This window comes from Neomonachus schauinslandi, chromosome 10 (genome assembly GCF_002201575.2).
Source record: "Neomonachus schauinslandi chromosome 10, ASM220157v2, whole genome shotgun sequence".
Taxonomy (NCBI): domain Eukaryota; kingdom Metazoa; phylum Chordata; class Mammalia; order Carnivora; family Phocidae; genus Neomonachus; species Neomonachus schauinslandi.
Window position 1 is genome coordinate 18902744 of NC_058412.1, and position 15705 is coordinate 18918448.

Below are 15705 nucleotides of genomic sequence, written 5' to 3' on the forward strand. Positions count from 1 at the left end.
GAGCCGGACGAGGTGGGGCTGCGCCCAGGTGAGTTGCGGGAGGGGGCGGAGCCTGGCCTCTTCGAGGTGCGCGTCGCGGGAGCGGGGGCGCTGATGGGTGGGCCCGGGCCTATGGTGCTGCGCAGAGGGGAGCTAAGGGAGTTGTGGCACGTCGTGTGGTGGCCGACGCTGTTCCCGTACCCGGAACCCTCGGCTCTGGAGCAGCCCGAGTTGAGCGCCCACTGTTCGGGCGTTTGCTGTAATCCCTACGATGGCGGCGGTCGAGACACCCACTCCACTCCCGCCCTGGCGACCTCAGTCCGCGGTCTGGGGCCGCCACAGTGAGAGGGCAACCCTTCGAATCTGCTCTTTATTTTCTCAGATCGGCTTTACACGGATCAGTAGGCGAGGCTAGGGGAGGGCCAGTGGGTTACCGGGTGGCCTGGAGTAACACGCGATCTCTTTCCTGCGTACTATGGACTTTTATCCATTTTGTCCTAGGAAAGCCTTCTCCTTCATTGCGGTAGTTCCAGGACGATTTTGCCCACGTTCCTGTTACTCTCCATGTATGCATGGGCCTCTTGAATTGCAGCCACGGGGTAGACTCTGTCCAACACCGGGAGTAGACGTTGGGGGCTCTCCGTGGAGAAGTTGGGCAGGATTTGTTTTGTGAAAGCCTCCACCAGCCTTTGCTTGTACTTAAGATAAAAGGAGATCATCAGTCTAGACGGAGACTTCTTGCCCCTCCCCATCCTGCTAATTATTAGCCTTTGTGCTCTCTGAAGTGTAGACGCCATCTGAAAATGCACATATGGGGTACCTAACCCCTTCCCTACCAGCATGTATGTGCACGCCCCCAAATATATAACCTCTCTTCTGTACCAGAGAAAAGACTGAATCCTGTACTAAAATATTAGTGGTACTGACAACAGGGCTTAAAGCAGGCGGCGGCCACAGACAGGATTTCTACAGGCTCAGTTCAAAAGGGATGTTAAGCTCTGCTATCGCACAGGTGTGAAACCCTAGGTTGGGAAACATTCTCCAGTCTGGCACCTGCTAGAGTACCACAAAACGATTTAGTAACAATCTGTTGAAGGTAGAGCCTTAACTAACCTTATTCACCTTTCTTATCACACTGAGAAGAGTTCAGCCTTTGAAAGACAACATCTTGGCACTATGAAAAATATATTTCCTAGTATTGTCAATGCTTTGTTCATTCTGTTAGAAAGTTTGTATGTGAAGTGTTAGCTACCTTCTTTCCAAGATGTTGAGACTTCTGTTGACCACTTACTAATTGAGTTCTGTGAAAATGGCTACTTATTTATCCATGGGGGTGTGGGGGGAGCAGGTTTCTACATAGGCTCTCTAACATATGTGTCAGGTCTTCCTTTCTTGGAGCTACGTAAATGCACCACACTTTTGTGGGTAATAATTACATCACATGTTTTCTTTCACTCATCATTCACCTTTTTGTCCCTTGATCTCAGCAGAGTGGTGATGAGACTTCCTCGTTTAAAAAGTAGCTTTGAAAATAGAGGTCCACTGACGTCAGTTCCTCCCATCAGACCATAGAGAATCCAGCGACCGTCAAGAGCCAGGCAGCTGACGTTTTTCTCCCAGTAGGATCCACCTATGCAGTCTAGAATAAGGTTGACTCCAGCACCTTTCACATGAAACACAGATTTGTAAAGCTCATCAGACACAGAAGGCTTTGTGCAAAGTGATTCCACGGTATATTTGTGAATATATGGGTATATATATAGGTGCAAGTGGTAAATCTATAGGTTGGAACTAGAAACACCGCTCATAGAAACACTGTTGTAGGGCGCCTGGGTGGCTCAGTTGGTTAAGCGACTGCCTTCGGCTCGGGTCATGATCCTGGAGTCCCTGGATCGAGTCCTGCATCGGGCTCCCTGCTCGGCAGGGAGTCTGCTTCTCCTTCTGACCCTCCCCCCTCTCGTGCTCTCTCATTCTCTCTCAAGTAAATAAATAAAAAATCTTAAAAAAAAAAAAACTGTTGTAGATGGAGTTTAGGTAGCTGAACTCTATCATACATGTGTGCTGTAGTTCATCTTTTTTTTTAAAGAGTTTTTATTTATTTATTCATGAGAGACAGAGAGAGAGAGAGAGGCAGAGGGAGAAGCAGGCTCCCAAGGAGCAGGAAGCCCGATGCGGGACTCGATCCCAGGACCCTGAGATCATGACCTGAGCCGAAGGCAGACGCTTAACCATCTGAGCCACCCAGGCGCCCAACTGTAGTTCATCTTTTATGATTCCTAGCCACAGCAAGAGGGAAATGGGGCAACACCATGACCTGGTATCTCTCTTGATCCCCACGTTAAGTACAGAACCCACTGGCACCCAGGCACGAATGAGAACAGAACGGGGAGAGCCACCCAGTCTACTGGGCAGGCACATTCGCATCTAAATTATAGTGTCTGCACTGGGTTATCTGAATCGTAGTTTTACAAGCTTTGGTTTCATGTCTCCTTTTTAACTCCTGTGGAAAAATAGAAAGGGTGAGCCAAAAATATACAGATTTGGCTTTGGAATACAGAGGCTCACCCATTTAGAGAGCTACCATCCTAACCCTACTATGACCACACTAAGCTATTAACTCATTCCAGAGTGACTTGGAAGAATGGCTCCTGGATAATTCTAGTCCAACTCTCTGTGGTTCATCCGGTTTCTAAAAAGTGTCTAATGTTATCACTTACAAGAATGCACACAGAAACATTTTAGTCCTAAACACTGCCTGCCTGTCTCCAGAGATCAAACGCCAGGGTGCTAGAATTTGGCTGGGCAGATGCTGTGCATTTAGCAGAGGCAAACCAGATCCAGAGCACTGGCAAACTTCAGGCTGGTGAGGATTTGACTGAATCATCTCCGAAATTCCTGTTGGGCTGCAGGAGCTATTGTTTACCTTTGGTAAATTTCAGTGTTGCTTCAGAAAAATCCTCTTCTTTGTAATTGAATCCTGCAGCTGCTCCAAGCTTTTCTGCCATCTGAAGCTTGTGCTGGGAGCCAGCTGTGACTAGAGGAATAGCTCCAGCCATCCGGGTGAGTTGGATGGCAGCTGTGCCCACACCACTTGATCCTGCATGGATTAGCACAAAGTCTCCAGCCTGAACGTTTCCTGCGGCACAAAGTACAGGAACCCTTGTTTTTACTTTGCAAGTGCTACACATTCCGCATGCAGGCATATTCTACTATATGCACCTGGCCCCGGACCACAAAATGCCAAATCTCTTGCTCTCTTAAGAGAACATGACAGCTCTTTTTTGTTTTACTGCCTCTTGTCGAAGTGGGAAACAACCTTTTGAAACAGTTGTTAGCAGCCACATCCATAATCTCTTTTACTTATGAAATAATCCCGAGACGCACATCTCTGACATATACCTTAATAAGAATTAACTATCATTCCCACTGTCAGTCATCACCTGAAGCCAGTTCTTCTTCAGTCTGAAACTGGTCTCCAACTGGTCTCAATGATCCAGGCACCATACACAACCACCAGGCTCCTCTTCCTAAAATGGAGCTTTCATTATGTCACTTTCTCCTCAAAATATAAAGTGGTTCTCACTTGGTTTTTGCATCAAGTCCAGGCAACGTGCCATTCAAGGCCACTAAAACCCAGTCCCAGTCTCATCTGTCACAGATGATCATCATCATCCTTCACTCTGAGTGGAACAGCTGATTTCACCTTGACACTCTCTTAAGCCACCTTGGGCTGCCTTCTGTCACATCTCAACTTTACCCACCCTTCAAGTCCTTCTCTTCCAGAAAGCCCTCTCTGACCACCTGTGCCCACACTAATTGTTCCCATTTTGGTTTTTTTTTTTTAAAAGATTTTATTTATTCATTTGACAGAGAGCACGAGTGGGAGGGAGGGGTAAAGGGAGAAGCTGACTCCCCACTGAGCAGGGAGCCCGATGCAGGGTGCAGGGCTCGATCCCAGGACTGGGGGATCATGACCCGAGCCAAAGGCAGATGCTTAACCGACTGAGCCACCCAGGCACCGCCCCCCGCATCTTGAATTTCTGTTGTAGAGACAAGGCCATCTTCTGAACTCTATGGTTGTCTAATTCCTGTACATGCCTTGTTTTCCCAGGTTTACTGCACTCCCTGACAGCAGGGACCTGGTCTTTTTAGGTCCCCCTGCCCCATTAGCTCTTAGCTGGCTTCAGGGAGATTGAGGAGGAATAAAAGTTGATTGACTGGTCCCTTCTACTGCATTCGGGCTCGCAAAGAGAAGCTCAGCAGGACTTTGAGCTGCTGGGACTACTGGTGGGTCTACAGTGTGAAGATATACACAGGTCTTCTATCCAGTGCTTTCCAGGCTTTCCAACTGCTAACCATGATTTTCAGCCTCAACATCAGGCCATTGCTAACATCGTATGAGGAGGACCTGATACTATCGGTAGTACATTAGGGCGAGGCGCTGGGGTTGGGTGTGGCTCAGTGGCCAGGCCAAAGCTGCGCCAGAGGACTGCTGGGTTTTGAGGTGGCTGAGTCATGAAGTAACTGAACCACACTGTATGGAGTGAGCATGGGGGGCCTCCTCACCCAAGAGATGTAACAGCTGGAAGGCGGTAAGCCAGGCCTCTGGGATGGCTGCAGCCTGGGACAGGGTCAGTCCTGCTGGGATGGGCATGAGGAACTCTTCAGGGACAGTGACATACTGAGCCTGTCCCCCACCGGGCAGCAGAACCATGGCTGGGTCCCCAATCTTCCAGTGCCCCCGGCAGGCAGGCCCCAGCTCTGCTATGTGTCCAGATGCTTCCAGGCCCAAAATGCTGCTGGCCCCTGGGGGTGGGGCATACTGGCCTTGTCTCTGCAGAAAGAGGGGTGCACTAAGTGGTGAGCATGATCAGAAATGTGTGTGTCACCATCCCTGGCCCCCTTCCAATAGTCCCTCTTTTTCTCAGAAAAATTGGGATAATGTCAGGTTTTGTAAGTCAGGAAAAGACAGGAGAAGTAATTCAAATAAGGTAACTGGTAGGGTCCTTAGCTATTTACTTTATCTAAATGTTTTGTTTTACATTGTCTGAAGTCACAAAGTAAATCAGTAGCAGGACTAGGAACAAAACCATGGACTCCTTAATGATAGTTCTCATATATTAAGTGCCAGGCTTTGGACTCAATGCAATCCTCAGAACCTCTGACTGGAGGCTTCAGAGCAGAGGGGCTGAACCAAGAGTGTGCCCTAGAACCATCTGAGGAGCTTTTTCAAAGTACACATGCCTGGGTTCTGGTCATGTTTATTTATTTATTTATTTTTCTAAAGATTTTATTTATTTGGCAGAGAGAGACACAGCTCGAGAGGGAACACAAGCAGGGGATGTGGGAGAGGGAGAAGCAGGTCCCCCGCCCCGATGCAGGGCTCGATCCCAGGACCTTGAGGTCATGACCTGAGCCGAAGGCAGACGCTTAACGACTGAGCCACCCAGGCACCCCTGGTCATGTTTATTTTTGAAAAGTGCCCCAGGGGCGCCTGGGTGGCTCAGTTGGTTGGACTGCCTCTCCCTCTGCTGCTCCCCTTGTGTACGCTCTCTCTCAAATAAATGAATAAATAAAAATAAAATCTTTAAGAAAAAGTGCCCCAGGTGATTCTGGCACTCACTTCTCAGTTACCCCAATCAATGCAGCTGGCTCAGTTTAGCGTTTCAAACAGCAGAAAAAAAGATTCCTAGAGTACAGTCACTCCCCTGCCAGCTCCGGGAGCCTGTGTGGAAAGAATGCAGACTTTGTATCTACAAAGCCCTGGATTTGAATTACAGCTGCCCGGATTACTAGTGTGGCCTTGAGCGTATTGCTTAACCTCTGACTCTGTTTCTTTATCTGGGTAATGCGAATGGTAAGCAGGGTTGCCTGAGAAGTAAATGAGATAGAGCAAGGCCTAACACACAACCCCCTGAACAAATGGTAGTTCCCATCTCCTTATCTGGAAGCCTGAGCAGATGATGGATTAACACAGGGTAGATGCTGCTTTGTAAATATCCCTGTATATTGTCTTAGAACCCCCAGCACACATTCTGCAGACACATCTTGATGAAAGTTACAGGCAGTGCCCTAGGTCATTCCTTCATCGGTCTGGTGAATGTTTATCGAAGGCCCTGGAGTCCCACCCTGCCCCAGCCACTGCCTGACCCCTGGGTACCTGGAGTAAGTCGGCCCGGTTCAGGGCGCTGGCCGCCACCTTCAGGAGGACTTCACCCTCTACTGGGCTGGGCTTGGCCACCTCCGTCAAGTAAAGGTTTTCTGGTCCTCCCGGCTTGTCGAAGTGCACAGCTAACATGTTCTCTGAGGACACTGTAGAAGCAAGGGAGGGAGCCCGAGGCCCTTTGCGGAGCGCAGCGCCCCCTGCCGGCCAGCAGCTTCCCTTTCGGTCTCCACGAGGTCTGACCCCCGCCGCGCCCCGCCCTCCTTCCCGCGAGGTCCCTGCAGCCTCCAGAGGGATCCCTCGCAGAGAACACAAGTTAGGACCGGGGGAAGTGGGGACACCGTCCCGGCTGGGGTGCAGCGGTGGAGCTGCGCTCCCTCTGAGTTGGAACCCCCCACAGGCCCGGGTGTGAGTTCCTGGAGACTTACTGGGGCCCCGCTCTCCACTGCTCCCCGCCTCGGGTCCCTGGAGGAGAACGCCGAAGCCCAAGATGGCCTCGGCTGCGAGCACGAAGGACGGCCAGGGCTGGGTCTGACCCGAACCTACGCTCCACTTCCTTTTCCTCCTTCCCCTTTTAAGACGCAAAGTTAGTGACAGCGAATCAGGTTCTTTTTTTTTTTTTTTTTTTTTTTTGAGCCTGGGAAACTAATCTTTCTTCGGGTTGGCAGATGTTCCAGCCCTCACTGGCGAGAAGAGAGAACTTCCTCTCTCTAGGGAACTAGAGATTTTATTCATTTATTTGACAGAGACACAGCAAAAGAGGGAACACAAGCAAGGGGAGTGGGAGAGGGAGAAGCAGGCTTCCTGCTTGAGCAGGGAGAGCCCGATGCGGGGCTCGATCCCAGGACCCCGGGATCATGACCTGAGCCGAAGGCAGACGCTTAACGACTGAGCCACCCAAGCGCCCCTAGACTTGAGCTCTTGATCGGCAATGGTCCATTTTCCGGCCAGGCTTTTAACTCATTGAGGCTGTAAGGCTGGTATGGGTGGGCAAGCAGGGTGCTGCTGAGAGACAAGAGAGGAGCAATAGGTGAAAGGGCAAGGTAAAAACTGTCCTGGAATCCTTACAACTTCTGCTCTTCCTCCTGGGGTTGAGGAAGCAGCGCGTGGAAGATGCTGTCCAGTGAGGCGATTTTGACTGGTTAAAGCTGTATGAATAGGCTACATCAGGGTTTCTCAAATTTGGCACTGTTGACACTTTGGGGTTTTTTAATTTTTTTTTAATTTTTAAAGATTTTCATTTATTGAAAGAGCATGAGCAGGGGGGAGGGGCAGCAACAGAGGGAGAAGCAGACTCCCCGCTGAGCGGGGAGCCTGATGTGGGGATTGATCCCAGGACCCTGAGATCATGTGCCCAAGGCAGATGCTTAACCAATGAGCCACCCAGGTACCCCACTATTGACACTTTGGATTAGATAATTCTTTATTCTGAAAGACTGCCCTGTGCATCATTGTGCAGTGTTTAACATCATTCCTGGTCTCCACCCACTAGATAGCACTAGCACCCTCATCCAGTCATTACAATAAAAAATGCCTCCAGGCATCCCCTGGAGGGGCAAAATTGCCCCCTCCCCTCTCCCCCCCCCTTAAGCAGCACTGGGTTAGAAGAATACACAAAAATGTGTGCTTGTACAAAACAAGATGAGTAACATGTTTTTGTAGTACCTTATAATTTACCACCTCTTCACATGCATTCTCACTTGGTCTTCATAACACTTTACTGAAAAGGAACTGAGATGTAGAAAGATTAATTTGATTTAAAGGGGCACATAGGGACACCTGGGTGGCTCAGTCGGTTGGGCGTCTGCCTTCAGCTCAGGTCATGATCCCAGGGTCCTGGGATCGAGTCCCGCATCAGGCTCCCTGCTCCGCGGGGAGCCTGCTTCTCCCTCTGCCTCTGCCTCTCTCTCTCTCTCTCATGAATAAATAAATAAAAAATCTTTAAAAATAAATAAATAAATAAAGGGGCACATAGCTAGTGAGTGCCGAGTCAAGAATCCAAATTCACATCTCCTGGGTCCTGGTGATGAGGGAGCAGCATGTTAGCTGAGGACAAAGCACAAGCTGACACCCTAAAACCTCTACACCCCCACCACTCCTGGGTTGGATCTGTGTGACATTCCTCCAGGAATCTCCCGACTATCTTAATGTCAATGCCTTGCTAGAGGGGAAAACAACCTTAACTTGACAATGGCAAGGCCTCCAGTATCTTGTAGGTCCTCTTTAGCATATGAAAGTTCTTTTGAAAACCTCCCTTTTCCTTACCTCCCCCAACTCCGAAGTATATAATCAGCCACCCCTCACAACTCCGGGGCAGCAGCTCTTTCTGCCCACAAGCACTGTCCCCGTGCTTTAATAAAACCACCACTTTGGGGTGCCTGGGTGGCTCAGTCGTTAAGCGTCTGCCTTAGGCTCACGTCATGGTCCGGGGTCCTGGGATCGAATCCCACATCGGGCTCCCGGCTCAGCGGGAAGCCTGCTTCTCCCTCTCCTACTCCCCCTGCTTGTGTTCCTGCTCTCACTATGTCTCTCTCTGTCAAATAAATGAATAAAATCTTTAAAAAAAAAAACCCACCACTTTGCACCAAAGAAGTCTCAAGAATTCTTTCTTGGCTGTCAGCTCCAGACCTCACCCTGATGTGGGAAACAAAGGCAGAAGAAAAATGATTAAATTTTCTTACTACCTACAGCCCATTGACAAGTCCTTGAAACAGGCAGAGTGACATTCCTCTAGGGACTCAACTGCCTCAATGTTAATACTTTGCTAAGAGCAAAAGGCAATCCTAGCCCAGCCCCTCCCCTCCAGGATCCTGTGAATCTACTTTAACATACAAAAATTCATTTTTAAGAAATTTCCTTTATCTCGGGACGCCTGGGTGGCTCACTCGTTGGGCGTCTGCCTTGGGCTCAGGTCATGATCCCAGGGTCTTGGGATCAAGCCCTGCATCGGGCTCCCTGCTCAGCCGAGAGCCTGCTTCTCCCTCTCCCTCTACTGCTCCCCGTGCTTGTACTCTCTCTGTCAAATAAATCTTAAAAAAAAAGAAGAAGAAATTTCCTTTATCTCTAAGCCCCCCAAAATACTGGTTGGCAACCCCCCCCAAAGCATATGGCCGACCGATACACATCTGAAGGGTCTCATGACTAAGGTTTTATTAGATGGTAATAAATGACCTTTTCCCAAAAGTAGCTAGCCCCCTTAAGGTGGTGGAAACCTTGCTTCCAAATTCCTTAGAGACGCTATCCCTAACCCCCTCCCAACCTGAAAGTATATAACGGGCCACTCCTCATGACCCTGGTGCAGCTCTTTCTACCCATGGGTCCTGTCCCCGTGCTTTAATAAAACCACCTTTTTGCACCAAAGATGTCTCAAGAATTCTTTTTTGGCCATCGGCTTCGAACCCTAACATTCTTTCCTACATCAACCCCACCAAACCTCACCTACATTCCAAAACTCCATCACTGGTCCAGGGCTCTTTCTACTATAGCAGGCTGCCTTGCATAACAGTCTCTCCTATTAATTGCAAAATCCCCTTTATTTCTTTATCTGCATCCCTCTGCTGAGTACACCTCTTGCAAGAAGGTTATCCAAATTATATATTTTTATTTTTTATTTTAATTTTTTAAAAGATTTTATTTATTTTAGAGAGAGTGAGGGAGCACACAAGCCGTGGAGGGGGTGGTGCTGAATGAGAGGGAGAAGCAGACTCGCTGCTGGGCAGGGAGCCTGACACGGGGGGGGGGGGGGGGGCAGTGCTCAGGGCTCAATCCCAGGGCCCTGAGATCATGACCTGAGCTGAAGGCAGATGCTTAACCGACTGAGCCACGCACATGCCCCCAAATAATATATTTTTATAAAGCCTCTGTTTTACAAAAATGCCTGTCAGCCACTGGCCCTCCTCTTGCCATCTATATCAAATGGCCAAGAAATATATGAAAAATAGTAGTAAGTATATTACCAGTTGTCAGAAAGTATTGTAGCAACGGTAACAGTGAAAACATAGTGCTTGTTTCCGAAGTGTTCTATAGAAATAAGAAACGCCAATATGTAAGGATATATGAATGGAAATGTTTCTTGCAGCATTGATCATAGTGACAGAAATCTAGAAACAAAATAAATCCCATTACTAGGGGAATGCCTGGATAAATGATAAATACCATGCATCCATTTGAAAAGTGCCTTAGAGTTACATCAGTTGACACAGATGGATCTCTGTGACACATTTATTAAATGAAAATAACATTTTGGGGGCACCTGGGTGGCTCAGTCGTTAAGCGACTGCCTTCGGCTCAGGTCGTGACCCCAGGGCCCTGGGATCGAGCCCCGCATCGGGCTCCCTGCTCGGCGGGAAGCCTGCTTCTCCCTCTCCCACTCCCCCTGCTTATGTTCCCTCTCTGTGTCTCTCTCTCTCAAATAAATAAATAAAATCTTTAAAAAAAAAAAATAACATTTTGTTAAAACAATGACAAATCATCCCTATATGCATATACTTGGCTCTATACACATGTATATGGTCATGTGTATATGACCATAATCATATGATATATGAAACAGGCAGAGTGGCATTCCTCTAGAGACTCAAGTGCCTCGATGTTAATACTTTGCTTAGGGCAAAAGGCAATCCTAGCCCAATCCTTCATACTCATATAGTCATATGAGCATGGGTAAAGATATAGAATCTTTTTATTCTATATTCTATATAGTTATTTTTATATGTTATTTTAGGTTACCCGGGAGAGGATGATGTTATGGGAAGCAGGGAACAAAATAAAAAAGGAAAAGAACTTTTAAGCACTTTATACATAGAGCTATGTGAAAGAAATGAAATATTTAAAATTAAGGGAAAAAATGAGGTAGATTGCTACACTAATGGTCTCAACAAACCGTATCTCCCTGTAACCACACCCCTCCGTACTGTATGTAGTTCCCTTTTGCTCTGACTTTGGGTTTGACCATGTGACTTGCTTTCTCCAAGGGAACAATGCAAGTGTTTACTTGTTGAACTTGCCCTCTTTTGCTACTGAGAACTTTTTTGCCATCATGTGAAGAAGGTTGAGCTACTCTACTAGAGAATGAGACTTTATGGAATAGTGACAAGCTGTGTCAACTGAGGTCCCCTGGACCAAGTGGGCCCAGGTGGTCAGCTTACGATAGCCACATTAATGACCCCTGGTGAGATCAGCAAAACTGCCTGACTTATCCTAGACCAAATGACTGCCATATTTTGGGCTGCCCTATGGGGAAACTTATGTCAAGGAAGTGATGTCTCTGGTTAAGACTTAACAAAGACCTGAGGCCTGCCAAGAGCCACATGAGTGAGCCTGGAAGCAGAGTGTCCCCCAGTCTAGCCTCAAGATGACTGTAGCCTTCTGAGACCCTAAGACCCTAGCTGGAAGACTCAACTAAATTGCTCCCAGGTTCCTGGCCCATAACTGGGAGATAATCTCCCATAACTGGGAGATAATAAATGTTTGCTGTGGGGTGCCTGGGTGGCTCAGTTGGTTAAGGGGCTGCCTTCAACTCAGGTCATGATCCCAGGGTTCTGGGATCAACCCCTCATCAGGCTCCCTCCTCCTCAGGGAGCCTGCTTCTCCCTCTCCCTGCCACTCCCCCTGCTTGTGCTCTCTCTGTCAAATAAATAAATAAAATCTTAAAAAAAAAAAATTAATGTTTGCTTTTTTAGGCCACGAGTTTTGGGGCAGTTTGTTATGCAGTAATAGGTAACTAATACAAGAGAGAAAAGAGGAGGAAAAGATTATGGAAGAGGAGGAAGTAGGACAAGGGACAAAGGGTTGAGCCAGGGAGTAAGATCAATTTGGCTTTTCCTTCAAATGTCTCCCTGCAGAAACATGTACATCCATGCCCTGCATGGCCTTCAGCAACTCCTCAGAGAAGTCCTCCTTATAATCAAACCTGCTATGGCACCCAGCTTCTAGGCCATCTCAATTTTCTTCTTGGGGCTTGTGGTCACCAGGGAGATGGCTCAGAATAGTCTGGTCAACTGAATGGCAGCTGTGCCCACATCCCCAGTGCTGGGAGGGATGAGCACTGTCACCCCTCTTGTATACCTCCTGTGGTGACAATCCAAGTTAGAATACCCCAAGCCAGCAAAGGCACAGGAGAGGGAAGGTATAGGGTTAGCTCTGGAAAGATAAACTATCTAGTGCACTGAGGGTGTAATGAGAGACAAGCCAAGGGTCATGTTGGGCCTGGGTCACAGAAGTGTGAGGAGCCCTCCAGAGTTTCAAAGCTCCGGGAACCTTGATCAGGGCTGGGTTTGTGTGACTCAATCCAGCAGACAAAGAGAGGGTTCAGGGTCAGAACTGCTCCAAAGGGTTGTCTGAGCCAAGAGTCTAGGGAGCTCCTGGGACAGACAGCAGCCAGGACAGATGTCTGGGCTACTCTGATCCCTCTTTGTATAAGATAAACAGAACGAGAGTGTCTCCTCCACTGCCTGTGAGGGACCCAGCAGAAGGACTGAAGGGCATTTTCCTTATATCAGGCTTTTATTTTTTTTTTAAGATTTTATTATTTTTTTAAATTTTATTTATTTATTTCAGAGAGAGAGGGAGCACAAGCAGGGGGAATGGCAGGCAGAGGGAAAAGCAGGCTTCCTACAGAGCAGAGGGAGCCGGTTGTGGGACTTGATCCCAGGACCCCGGGATTGCGACCTGAGCCGAAGGCAGTCGCTTAACCAACTGAGCCACCCAGGTGCCCCTATATCAGGCTTTTTTTTTTTTTTAAGATTTTATTTATTTATTTGACAGAGACACAGTGAGAGAGGGAACACAAGCAGGGGGAGTGGGAGAGGGAGAAGCAGGCTTCTCGCAGAGCAGGGAACCGGACGCGGGGCTCGATCCCAGCACCCTGGGATCCTGACCTGAGCCGAAGGCAGACACTTAACGATGAGCCACCCAGGCGCCCCTATATCAGGCTTTTAAATATATCAAGTAGAATCTAGATTTCAGAGCAATTTGATATTTATGATCATCTACTAAAAATGTGCAAAACAGTTCTTTAACAGTTGGAAGTTTTTAAATGTCATTTTTCTTCTAGTACTCATATTGTCATTCTGTTTTTCTCATAAAATTATATACTGATGTATTTTATGCTTTATTGATCATTCTTATCTGGAACAAAAATGTGTACAAAAACTGACTCTAATTTAAAAAGTTATTTCCTGTGACCACAGGGCTCTAAATGTTCAGTTTCATCTGGATTTTATTATCATTACAATATTCTTGGTCCACAATTGATCAAAACATTATTTTGAATTTTATATTATTTTATATTATTTTAAAATAAATTATATATTATAATATATAATTTATATATTATATTATAAAATATTATATTTTATATTATTTATTTTAAATATTAATAATTATTGAACATGAAAAGTAAGATTTTATTGGAAAGATAGCTCTTAATGACCATTGGTGGGGTTGAATTTTTCCAAGTAATTATGTCTGTGGATGAATATTCCTCATTGCTAGAATGAGACTGGAATCAACATTAATTCTCTTCCTATTTTTCATTTTTATAGACAAGCTCTGAGGAACCTAATTTGCATAAATTAGATGGGGAAAGAAAAATTTCATTATAGGAATGTCAGCCAATTCTCTGAATACCTCTGTGTTATATGATTAAAAACTATATAATGATCTATCATCAAAAATTATTTTCAGGGTGCCTGGGTGGCTGAGTCAGTTAAGTGTCTGCCTTTGGCTCAGGTCATGATCTCAGGGTCCTGGGATTGAGCCCCGCATCGGACTCCCTGCTCCACGAGAAGCCTGCTTCTCCCTCTCCCTGAAGCTTGTGCTTTCTCTCTCGCTCTCTCGCTCTCTCTCTCAAATAAATAAATCTTTTTTTTTTTTTAAAGATTTTATTTATTTATTTGAGACAGAGAGAATGAGAGAGAGAGAGCACCTGAGAGGGGGGAGGGTCAGAGGGAGAAGCAGGCTCCCTGCCGAGCAGAGAGCCCGATGCGGGACTCGATCCAGGGACTCCAGGATCATGACCTGAGCCGAAGGCAGTCGCTTAACCAACTGAGCCACCCAGGCACCCTCAAATAAATAAATCTTAAAAAAAATTATTTTCAATGATCTATTAGCTGGCAACTTAATTAGGTCTTTCTTCAGTTTTGTTGAAAGCAAAGACTTGGGAATCACTCAACCTGTTAAGGATTTGTTATCCAGCCGTAAGTGTCGTTAGGGTCTTAGCTTCTGGGATCATACTAACAAAGCTACATGAAGATTTATCAAATGATTATCAATTATATCTGCTATTTTTTCACTTAGAGACACCTTGTTTAAATTGATATACTCACAAAGGATTCAGAAAGTAAAAATGTTAATTTCAATACACTTTTGCTAAGACAATTTTTAAAAATCAAGTCCTTCTACATTATCATATACTTCAAATATATTTTCATTAACATCTGGAAGCTGCAGACTTAATTATGAAAAACATCTGTGACATTCTTATTGGCAAAGCCAGTCCTCATTGTTAAATAATCAGCCAAATAAAATTACTTCCTATCAGAGAAGGTTTCTCATTTTTCAATCCAAGTAATCATGTTAATACAGGGGTGCCTGGGTGGCTCAGTCGTTAAGCATCTGCCTTTGGTTCAGGTCATGATCCCAGGGTCCTGGGATTGAGCCCCGCATCGGGGCGGGGGACCTGCTTCTCCCTCTCCCACATCCCCTGCTTGTGTTCCCTCTCTCACTGTGTCTCTGTCAAATAAATAAATAAAATCTTTAAAAAAAATCATGTTAATACATGTCCTATGACAATCATCTTGCTTCTGAATTTTAAGAAATATACATAGGTAAGACATAGACCCTTCCTCTCCAAGACAAATGATATAAAGATTTTCACAATTTCTCACTAATGCTCCTTTTACTTTATTCTCATGGATCTCTCCTTCATATATGATGTAATTTTTGACAACAGAGGATGGATTTTAAAACATTAAAAAATATTTAAGAGTTTTCCTTTCCTCACACACTGCAGGTTTTGCACTCCAAGCCAAGCATCGCCGTAAGATTGGGGCTGGATGAGAGTACACCTTTCTTTTGTATCCTGGGGGAAGGGAGCTTGGGGAGGGGAGGTGGGAAGCAAAGCTGACAGGACTCCTCAGTCTCAGCAGCTTTAGGCAAGTACATATGGAAATTGAAGATCTGGGAAAAAAAATCAATCGCTTCAATCCATTCGCACCTGTGTGCCCGTTCTAAAGTCTTTGTGGACCACCAGGACACAAATCTCCCTCATTTGGATACCCCTGATGTTTCAGAAGATCATCGGGTCCCTGGGCAACTCTGCAGGACTTCTGTGGCTACCACCAAAGGGTCACTTTTGTGGGTCTCTCTGAATAGCTGGATATAGCTGGAACTTTGTGATGAGAATTATAGGAAGTAACTGGACAGATGTGCATAGGGGGGCTCCAGACAGTGGGGCATTTGCCTTGAGGAGGTTTATAAAAAGGGCCCCATGAGGCTCCCAGCAGTGCAGTGGGTATGTGTCCAGGAAAGGCTGGCTGACCAGCTGATGAGCAGGCAAGAGG

At 46.5% G+C, this 15705-nt stretch overlaps 1 protein-coding gene across 1 annotated transcript; it reads right to left on the reverse strand.

Annotated features, from left to right (window-relative positions):
- Positions 1 to 341: 341 nt before the first annotated feature.
- Positions 342 to 6676, reverse strand: TP53I3 (tumor protein p53 inducible protein 3). The gene is made up of 6 exons (XM_021697557.1): positions 6571 to 6676; positions 6140 to 6291; positions 4546 to 4813; positions 2903 to 3115; positions 1446 to 1642; positions 342 to 677 (listed from the first exon to the last, which is right to left on the reverse strand). Coding segments are annotated over exons 1-6 (1014 nt in total). The 5' UTR covers positions 6572 to 6676; the 3' UTR covers positions 342 to 494.
- Positions 6677 to 15705: the final 9029 nt, after the last annotated feature.